This window comes from Sinocyclocheilus grahami, unplaced genomic scaffold (genome assembly GCF_001515645.1).
Source record: "Sinocyclocheilus grahami isolate Dianchi unplaced genomic scaffold, SAMN03320097.WGS_v1.1 scaffold314.1, whole genome shotgun sequence".
NCBI lineage: Eukaryota > Metazoa > Chordata > Actinopteri > Cypriniformes > Cyprinidae > Sinocyclocheilus > Sinocyclocheilus grahami.
The window spans coordinates 498,853-510,051 of record NW_015505493.1 but is presented as its reverse complement, the minus strand read 5'-3'; the positions used below and the strand labels follow the sequence as shown (position 1 = coordinate 510,051).

Genomic DNA, 11,199 nt, shown 5'->3' with positions numbered 1-11,199 from the left:
CTTTGCGTTAATTACAAGTGAGATAACTAAATATTCAATCTCTAATCAATATTTTTTGTTCTATTATTTGCCCAGTTAGTTTTGGTACTGAGGTAAAAGTTACCTTGCATTCGCTATATAACAGTGGGGGGGTGGTCACGAAGATGACTTTGCAGCGACTTTCTTCTTGCAAGATCGGCAGACAGGGTGACCGTCCTCGATTAAATTGCCTTCAGGACTCTTGTAAAAGCCAAAATACGACCAGACCACCGATTTGGTCCTCTTAGATGGCTGAAAAATCTCCCGAGCGCTGTCACTGCCTTCCGCCATTTCGTCTCGTGCAAAAAAACAACAACAACAACACTGCATGCTGCTTCTGCGTCAGACTGATGCTGGCTGGACAGGATTTACCGCGAGTTTTCAAAAGCGCGATAATCAAACACGGTTTTGATGATAAATAAATTTTAAACGGTAATACTAACCGTCAGGGCATTTTATCGTGATTTATTGTGAAACCGGTAATCGTTACATCCCTAATATGCTGTGACTACTGATAAAAAAAGAAGTATGATATCCCAGTTTAGAGGCATCTCTGTCACATTTCATTTTCCTAATGTTGAGGTGTTTTCTTTGAGGTGTTGTATCTTCATTCAGTCTTTTTGGTCTTGACTGTTGAACCTACTATCTGAAGGCTTCAGCGTATGTTTGTTTGCAGTGTGAGCACACCTTTTCTTGGTATATGTACCACGGCAGATGTGCCCTCCATGCCCTTTCTTTTTCTGCTTATGTATATGCTTTGTTTATTTTTTAGATTAGGGAACACACATTCACTTAATGGTTCTAGAATATAGTCGTGCAGAATTAATATAATATATGCTTATTAAGTACTAATAATAAACAGTCAGTATGCTAGTAGTAATATGCATGCTAATAAGCAACTAGTTAATAGTGAAAAATGCTTCTGTAATTTAAAGTGTTACCAAAATATTGACATTCATATTTTTAATAGAGCTGTCAACGTTAATGCGTTAACACATGCAATTAATTTAAAAATCCGTAATGCGTTAAAATAATTTCATGCAAAATTACTGAAGTGCAATTTATATTCTAAACCTTTCACCCAATTTTGCTTCTCTGTTTGCAATCAGATCATTTTAAGCTGTTAAACTTCGGGAAAGTTTTTTTGAGCCACAGTTTATGAAATAAATAAATAAATGGACTTTTCAGTCCAATGATCCAGTAAGCGAATGCTTTCAAACAATCCGTCCAAAACAGCGCTAATGTAAAGAAAACCAGGCTGATTACATCAGAGATGGTGGAGAGAATAGAGACTCATATACTGTATATATAAAGAGAGAAAACCTTTTTTAATGTGTGCTTTTTTGAATGATTATATGAACTTTTCATATCATTTGATTCTTTGGTGTCCTTTTGGAGTCTCCAAGTGCCCTTTTTTGAAAAAACATCTAAATTTATCTTGAAATAAGCTTGCAGAAAATACAGTTTTGTAAGAATCACCCTTCAATCTTTTGTGACAAAACAAGATCATATGCTTAATTCAAATAAGTTTGATTGTGATTAATTTCGATTAGCCGCACCGAAAGAGTGTGATTTAATCTGATTAAAACATTTAATCCATTGTTGACAGCCCTAATTTTTATTACAGTATATCTAAATATTGTGTGTTTTTTATTATTAATACAGGTGCAATGCATTTTGAATTTCTCAAATATTTGTTGCTCAAATCACAAATATGTATTGTATATGTATTTTAAGTAAACTTGATCATTCTATTTATTGTCCTTTTGATCGTTGTTGTTGTTAATAATTATTATAATAATAATAATAACAACAAAAGACATTACAAAAATCGACTTTTCTCTCAAACGTTTATTTTTTTTTCCAAATGGAGAATGTAGGCTACATGTTTGCAGTTTTGAGTTCAGTGCATTTTGTGTGAGTAAGCTGTATTAAACTGTTTATGGCCCAAACAGAGTGCTTCCCAATCTATTTCAGCTCATGTTCCCTAGCCATTCTCTAAAGAGGTCCAGAGGTGTGACATGTGAATGGGGCTTGCACTGAGTGAGTAATCCCTTGCATTTCCAGACTTAAAAAGGAGTGAAGTCATTTCAGGTTGATAAGGAGAGTTACGGCTAACATACTGCACTGTGCTGCTGACAATGTTACCCATGCTATCTACACGATAACTAAACCTGAAGATAACATGCAAATCTGTCACTAGAAAAGAGCAATTACATGTTTCCAGGGAAAGTGGAGTTGACGTGGACCGTATAAAGGGAAAAGGAGAACTCTGCTTTAAATGGAAACCCAGTCTTCATACCTAAGCATGGGAATCACTGGCCTTAAGGGATTCCTCATCATTTTCAGTTCACATTAATCATTTTTTCAAGCTGCGGTCGTATTTTTGTGAGGATAAGTATTTATTTATCCAATGTATGCGTGTCAGGTGATTGTGTGTTGTATTTTTGAGATTGATCCATTTACCGTAAGTTTTGCAAAAAACAGAAGAATCTAGAAGAGCATTTCTAGATGATTGTGGGTCGGTTGCTGCATGAGTAATGGAGAAAATGCTGAGAGAGAACATATGAGAGGGAAACTGCAGTGGAGGAATTCAGCACATCTATTTTTACCCCGCTTGGTGAGAGTGGTTGCTATGGCATTGCCGATGGGCACCGTTGTCATGCTGGCGTGACTCACATCTTCAGAGCTTTACTGACCTACATCTGAGAGAACACACACTGTGCGCACAGAGCCTGTAGAGACTCGATCTGAGGGAGCGAAGGAGAAAAAAGAGTGAGAATGTGTAGGCACCTTGCATGAATTTATTAAAAATGGAAAGCAGACTCTGCTGCGGTGGGAGAAAAAAATTTAATGTAGATGGGAAGGGAACAGAAAAAGCCATGTTTGGTTATCCTGAGACTGTAAGGAGACAGTGATGTCGGAGACTAGGTTTGTGTTGCAGTGAGGTGTTTTTCAGAGTTGAAAGAAAAATGATTAGGAATCACTCAACTAAAAATAGTTTTGCAAACCCGCATTTCTTGCATGAAAAAAGACTTTTATGATGCTGTCTGATACACATTGCGATACATGTCATTGTGCATGACAGTTACATTTATTATTTTTTAATGCATTTTTTTGTCACAATCTTTATTATTCACTTTTTCTTGAGTCCTTAGTCTTCTTGGGTCTTCATGCATTGGTTATCAGAAGATGTATCAAAGTTTTAAGTGAGCTTGAAGGATTTATACTCAAAACAATCTAGGAGGGTTAACTTGAGTCTTCTCAAAGTTCTTGGAACACACTTTAAAGAGACTTGCATTGCATTCAAGGTATACATTTGATCAGTTCATGCATTTCCTGAACTGAACTCATAATCTTGACATTGCTAGCTCAATGCTTTGTAGAATGCTAAGTGTGTGTAATTGTGAACTAAAACTGAAACTAAAACTATTAAAACACTTTTTTGTTTATTGGAAGTAAAGCTGAAATGAAATAAATTCTAAATATTAAATGGAATGAAATTAAACTAAATGAAAATTAGAAATGTTGCTGTGTCAACTAACTGAAATTTGTTGGAGTTGAAGCACTAAAATTACTAACTGAAAAAAGCAAAATGAAAATTGAAATAAAAATTAATTGGATTAAATTAAATAAAAATATTTGAATAAGAAATAAAAATGAGAAAAGCATGTAACAAAATAAATGAAAACTGACAATATATACAAATTAATATATATAATGTAAAATTATAACCGTGTATAAATAATACTCAAATTTGAAAACGACATATAACAGAGAATTAAAATAGGAATATGAACCAGTTTTTCATCATAATCAATCAATTATTCATAAATAAATAAATAAATAAATCATATTAAATATAAATATTTTTTAATTAAAAACTTAAATATTAAGTAATTTTATTTTAATTTCATTCATTTAAAAATTTTTTTTTTTACAATATATTATTGTAATATATATTACAATATAGTATGATTGTTTCAGCACAGCCCTGCATTTTTACAGTAAATTAAAAACGACTGCTGAACATGGTATGGAATACGAGCAGCTTGGACATGCGTATAAATATCTCCTTTTGTGTTTTACACAAGAAACAAAGTTATACAGGTTTGGAAAGACATGAAGCTAAGTAAATATCGAAAGAATTATTTTTTTTTTTTAAATGACCTGTCCCCTTGAGAGTCAAAAAGGGCAAATGACAGCACAGTGGAATCCTAATATGCAATTTGCACAGTTGTATTTCGTCCATCTGTGACTGTTTGTGTGCAGGTACAATTCAAGATATGCACAACTGTGTGAAAATATTCCCAGCCCAGTCTATAGCGTACAGAGCCCCTAAGGGTAGACGTGGGTGTGTGTGAGAGAAACCTCATTTGTTTGAGTGTGGCAAGAGAGCAGAGGAAGAATTTGTTTGTTTGTCATGCGCTTGTTATCTGGTTTTAACCTAGTGCTTTAGGCAGATCTTTTTTGGCTGACTTTGGCCGAATAGGTAAATGGTGTCACACTCGGCAAGAGAAGAAGCTTGGTTTTGTTAGCCTGTTTCCTTCTGCTATTTCTTGTATTTTCCTTCCCTTCTTTGACACTACTCTGTGTCATGGTTAGCTGAGCGTTTGTAGACTCTGCGTTTCATTGGCTGAAAAATCTTTTTATTTCTTTCTCAGCGTGTTATTGGCTGCCGTTTGTTTGTGGTGCGCTAGTCCTGATTTCCTGATTTGCTGATAGCGAGTGTGTGGCAACTCAGCCCGTCGCGTGATTGGTTGTAGCTACGGCTGCCTGTTGAGCTGTGATTAAGTCGCAGTGGAAGAGAGAAACGGTGAGTGAGAGAAGCAAAAGTAGGTCACTGGGTCAGCGGGTCAGGGAAGCATCTACTGACATCACAGTTACAAAACCATTGCTCAGCTTACTGGTAACGCCACAACCGCTCTACGGAAAATGCTGGGGGACTGCCATACTTCCTTTTTATTTTACTCTTTCGCTTTTATGTCTCGTTTTATCCTTTTTCACCATGATGAGTTTTTTTTCACAAACCCTCCCCCTCATTTTTTTCTTCTTGCAAGCCTTATCCTTTTTTCTCTGTCAAACCCTCCTTCACGGTTTAGCATGCCTTGCTTTTTGTCAAATCTTTTGCGAAATTGACTCCATGTCTCGGTGAACTGAAAATATTCCACTCTGTCCTACATCCTTTTCCACTCCTCCGTCGCCTCTCTCTCTTCACATGTGCCCTTCTCATGTGTTTTTCCCAGAATCCCCCAGCTTCTATTTCGAAGTCTTTTTATGTTGCCTCCTAATTCAAATAAATCCTTTGGATTCCTAGTGTTGTATGTACAACTGATGTATTTTATGTGTTTGGGTTATATTTGTGGCACTGTGTCAGAGGATTTCTCTTCTCTACATTTCCCTGTAGTGAAGCGATTCTTTTTTCTTGTTGAACTGATACTCCGGTAACATTTGTGACTCATATCTGGGAAGCATCTGAATGCCAAATATCTTCAGTGAGTAAAAGAAAGAACATCAAAAGGAATTTCAATGAAATCCGTAAGGATTGTTTTGTGTCCCTTGTCAAACATTCCTGAATCCTATTTTGAGTATTTCTATCTGAATTTGTGATCTTTAATGATCCCATTGAAATCCAAAATGATCCTCCTGGATGAACTGAAACTCCCAAAGGATTCTTTTTTTATTCTTAGAGTCTACAAAGATATTGTGTACAAATCCTACCCAGGACAGTTGAAAGAAATTTCCTGGCATATTTCCTTTACATTCCTTTTGTTATTCTACAAGGATATTATATTGCTGCTCATAATACTCTAATGATAATATTTTGGGAGGATGTGCTAGAAAATGTGATTTATGTTTTTATCCCGTAACACAATTCCCATTTAAATCCTTTTGTATTTGTTCCAAATTTATAAAAATTCTAGGATTTATTATTATTATTATGTGTGTTTTTATTTATTTGTAATAATTTATTTATTTTTAAAAATCTTATTGTTTATTGTGTGGTTTTTATCAGATGTGTATTGTGTTGGAATAATGTTTTGCTTCCGGACAGTCAAAGGAAATTGCAGGAGGAGCTGTGTTTTAAAATCCTGACGGATTTCCTTTAAATTCCTTTTGATGTTCTACAGTTGGTATTTTATGCTTTTGGTAGCATAACCAAATGCATAACCAGCAGCCATATCGCCCTGTAGCCCAAGACTGGATGCCCACTGAAGCTAAGCAGGGCTGAGCCTGGTCAGTACCTGGATGGGAGACCTCCTGGGAAAACTAGGTTGCTGCTGGAAGAGGTGTTAGTGAGGCCAGCAGGGGGTGCTCACCCTGTGGTCTGTGTGGGTCCTGACGCCCCAGTGTAGTGACGGGGACACTATACTGTCAACAAGCACCGTCCTTCGGATGAGACGTTAAACCGAGGTCCTGACTCTCTGTCATTAAAAATCCCAGAGTAGAGGTGTGACCATATCTACTGATTAGCTTCATCACTCTGTCTCCTCTCCACCAAAAAGCTGGTGTGTGGTGGGCGTTCTGGCGCACTATGGCTTCCGTCGCATCATCCAGGTGGATGCTCCACACTGGTGGTGGATGAGGAGATACCCCCTGACAATGTAAAGCGCTTTGAGTGCCTAGAAAAGCACTATATAAATGTAATGAATTATTATTTTTATTATAACAGTCATATTTGTACTACAAATATCTAGATTTATTTTGTGTTTTGTTGGCATCCTTTACACTACATGTCAAAGGTTTTTGAAAGAAATCTCTTATGCTCAAGACTGCATTTATTTGATCAAAAAATACAGTTAAAACAGTAATATTGTGAAATGTGACCCTGGACCACAAAACCAGCCATAAGGGTCCATTTTTCGAAATTTTCTGCAGTATAGTGTACTCAGGAAAAAAGGTACAAAAGCTGTCACTGGGACGGCATATATTCTAATTGTGCACTTTATTGTCTTATATGTGACCCTGGACCACAAAACCAGCCATAAGGGTCCATTTTTCGAAATTGAGATTTATACGTCATCTGAAAGCTGACTAAATAAGCATTCCATTGATGTATGGTTTGTTAGGATAGGACAATATTTGGCTGGAAAATCTGGAATCTGATGGTGCAAAAAAATCAAAACATTGAGGAAAATTGCCTTTAAAGTTGTCCAAATGAAGTTCTTAGCTATACATATTACTAATCAAAAATTAAGTTTAATATATTTACAGTAGGAAATTTACAAAATATCTTCATGGAACATGATCTTTACTTAATATCCTAATGATTTTTGGCATAAAAGAACAATCTATAATTTTGACCCATACAATGTATTTTTGGCTATTGTTACAAATATACCCCAGCGACTTAAGACTGGTTTTGTGGTCCAGGGTCACAAATGTAACTGTTTTAACTGTAAAAATAAATACAATTTAAAATAACTGATTTCTATTTTAATATATTTTAAAGTGTAATTTATTCATGTGATGACAGCTGAATTTTCAGCATTATTACTCCAGTGTCACATGATCTTTCAGAATTCACTCTAATGCTGATGTTCTGCTCAAGAAACATTTCTGAAAACAATTGTGCTGCTTAATATTTTTTGTGTAAACTGTGATATTTTTTCCAGGATTCTTTAATTAGAAAGAACTTAAATTTAATCAATTTAATTACTCTTCGCAGAATAAAAGTATGAATTTCTTTCAAAAAACAAAAAAAAATGACCCCACACTTTTGAATGGTGGTGTATTTAGTTCCAATCCGAAGTCAAATAGAAACAAGGGGTGTGCTTTTGTCTTAAGTTTATTGCGCCTGGTCTGGTTGCTTGTTTGTGTTGCAGGAGTGGCTGAATTGAGTCTGAGCTGTGTCGGAATGTCGTTTATTTTCTTTGCGTGTGTTGTCTGGGTCAGTAGTCACATGTAGTGATCATTCGGGGGACATAGCTGGTGTGCAGCGTGGCGTGACCGGAGGTCCAGACCTGCATGTGACAAGACTCTCATAGTAAAAACATGAAAGAGAGATTTCCATCATCACCAGCTTTAACCATCGTTAGCACACTTGTTTTCCTCTGGTCACCACACATCCGGGCACCATGGACCATAGTGCATTACAACCATCGTCTTGTTTACTGTTTTGAGGTTGTGTTGCTTTTCAGCTAAAGGAATGTGGCTACGTTAGCAGCTAATTTAACTGAGCTAATCACCTAAATAAACTTCCTTCCAGAGGTTTCTTTGTTGTTATTCCAGCTTTATAAATGTGATGAGGTTTATATACAAACTATGACGCCGTTTTAGTGTCACGTAAAAAAAAAAAAAAAATTATGAGATTAAAGTCAAAATATTTTGAGAAAAAAGTCAAAATTATGATAATAAAGTCAATATTTGGACTTTATTCTCAAAATATTTTGAAAATATTCTAAAATATTTTCAAAATATCGCTACGACTTTATTATTGTAATATCAACTTTATTCTCAATTTTTACTTTATTATTGCAATTTAGACTATTCTCGTAATTGAGACTTTATTCTCAAAATATTTTGACATTATTCTCATAATTTTGACTTAATTCTCAAAATATTTAGACTTTATTCTCAGATTGCTATGACTTTATTCTCGTAATTTCCACTTTATTCTGAAAATATTTCTACTTAATTCTCGTAATTTCGACTTTATTCTCATTGCTATGACTTTATATCTACAGTAGATATTTTAATACATTTGCATTTTAAGAAAAAAAATTAACGAAAACGACACCCGGTATGTTAATGTCAATTATGTAAGACTGTGATCAGTATCGTGAACATCAAACTGCAGTTAACTAGTAATGAAGGTGCAGTGAATTCTGTATATTCTCATAAGTTCTGTTCTTATGACAGCTGAACTTCGGCCCTGGTTTTACATTACTGAATGTTTATCTTTGGAGAAGGTCTTGCCAAGTCGGCTATCAGGCTTGGCAGTACATCACAACATCTGTGGCCTTGTAAAATATCTAGTAGTAGGCTGAATAGTTTATTTTGGGATGGACAGAACTGTTAGTTCTAGGGGAAAATGTTAAGCTTCAATGAAGCCATTATTTTGGGTATGGCACAGTTTTTTTTTTTTTTTGCAGAATGTTTACCATGATGACTTTGGGGTCTTTAACTTTAAGGTCATGACCCTTCTCAGGCTTACTGGGTCAAAGTGATGTTTTTTTTTCTTGAAACCTGAACACCTACTATTATTAATTCAGATGTTTTTATTTTTTTATAATCTTCTTTGATTCTTCTTCTTAGTAAAAACTTAGTAATCCTCCAAGTTAATGTATTACTATTTCTCTAATGTAATTGAAGCATTTTCTCCAGAGCCAGCTGTTTGTGACTAATTTCTGTTTCCGTTTGTGTTTCAGATTTAAGCGCAGATTTACAGTGGTTAAGGAGCATTGCTGCTATTACAGAAATAATGACATGAGTAAGTTTATTACTTACAGAATTAGTTATTTAATTAATCAAGTATTAATATTTTATATGTTACAATTCAGTTGTCTTAAAAATGACTACAGCATTTATTTTTTTGCCATCTATACTTACTCATTTATTTACAAGGGAAAGATTTATGTTAATTTAGTTTTTTTTTTGTATTACAACATTTCTTCTTAGCCCTATAAAGATTGTATAATATTTGATATGAGAAATTTCTCTATATTATCAACATCTACTGCATGCCTTCTGTCGTCTGATTGACAGTCTATACTTTTTAGCAAAAAAAAGGCCTTAAAGTATATTTTCTACAAATGTTGTTCTGCTGTTAAATATTTAATGTAAGAATAACTTTTATATTGTTAGTAAAGTAACTTTGATTCCATACAGTGTATTCATTTTTTTATCTTACAATTTGAGAATCAAATATGATAAACAGGCTTTTGAGGAAAGTTTAATTCTATATCTTTCAATCATTGCATTGCCTTGCATTATATGGTTTGCTCCCACAATTAAAATTACAGAGCTTTGAGCATTTAAGTGTCATAACTGATATTTATAAGCATGTTATGTATGTAGTCTGCTATACAACAAAAAATCTCATTCAGAAATTCGAATTTCAACTTGTATATATCAGCATCTGCCCAAAATAATTGCATATTTTTGCACAGTTTTGGCTTCTTAATAAAATTGAGGTGTTATTTCATTCTCAAGTATGAGCTCCATATTGTCCTATATCATACTAAATGGGTCACAAAAAACATATGCAATATTTTTCTTGAAAGGTTCAATAAACTATTCAATTTCTGACTATTGTTTTATAGGTCAGGCATTAAGTTAAAATGATTTGAGTATATATTAAACATATGACTTTTATTACTTAAAAAATGTGTAATTATGATGCAAGGTTTTCCGTTTTTTGTTGTTGTTGTTTTTTCTTAGGAGGTGGCTGGTGCTAACATGTGGTGCCTCCAGTCTCACACACGATTGAAAGCACATACACCCCACAGAGACCCACAGCAGGCTTTTCTACCTTGACCTCAAGAGTCCTCTGATTGACCCTGCACACAAAAACATTCATATTCACACGCACCTTCTGTCTTGCCCACCGATTGTCCTCATCCTACATCCTGTGGCAAGCTTCTCTCTTCCTTCCTTAGAGCAAGCAGGCCTGAAGGTAAGTTTGCTTTTGAATGAATTATTGAATTGTTGCATTTATTCCTCTTGTGTCATTGCTTCATTTTAATTTAATAATTTAGAAGACACTTTTATACACTAAAACCCACATTTATTTATTTATTAATTTAGAGTGTGCCTAATTTAAATTGCATTAAATAATTTTTTTTTTTTTTACCCAGGTTACAAATGTCTACCTCACGCTTAAAGATCCTCTCTCTACAACTGCGACCCTGAACACACTACAAAAATGACCTCTAGCATAGACCGGTGAGTCCTCGGTTGACCCCAAACCATCCTGTGAAGAAATTATTCTGTTAACAATAGCCACAACCTCCAACACATATTAGAAAAGCGCAGTACAACAATAAAATGACTAATAAAAAAACTCGACATTTGGGATGGGCGATATATCGGCAGACATGCTTTATAGGCCTTGAACAGTTAAATACGCACACTTGTATGTGTCAAAATGGCCGTCTTTGTAAGTATTCTCATAAACACAGTTATTTAGGTCTTCAGTGAAAGCTGAGAAAGAAATGTGTAACAATATATTGGATCCGG

General features: G+C 34.7%; 1 protein-coding gene across 10 annotated transcripts in view; it reads left to right on the top strand.

Annotated features, from left to right (window-relative positions):
• Positions 1-11,199, top strand: part of clocka (clock circadian regulator a) — a 78,329-nt gene that overhangs the window by 28,027 nt on the left and 39,103 nt on the right. For 7 of the 10 annotated variants that reach the window (XM_016294270.1, XM_016294269.1, XM_016294268.1 and 4 more), the window contains 3 exons: positions 9,390-9,451; positions 10,402-10,636; positions 10,818-10,905. In XM_016294270.1, the coding sequence (XP_016149756.1) occupies positions 10,886-10,905 (20 nt within the window). In that variant the 5' untranslated portion in view covers positions 9,390-9,451; positions 10,402-10,636; positions 10,818-10,885. Of the gene's footprint in view, positions 1-9,389; positions 9,452-10,401; positions 10,641-10,817; positions 10,906-11,199 lie in introns of all 10 variants that reach the window. The other 3 variants (XM_016294273.1, XM_016294271.1, XM_016294274.1) reach the window with 3 other exon arrangements.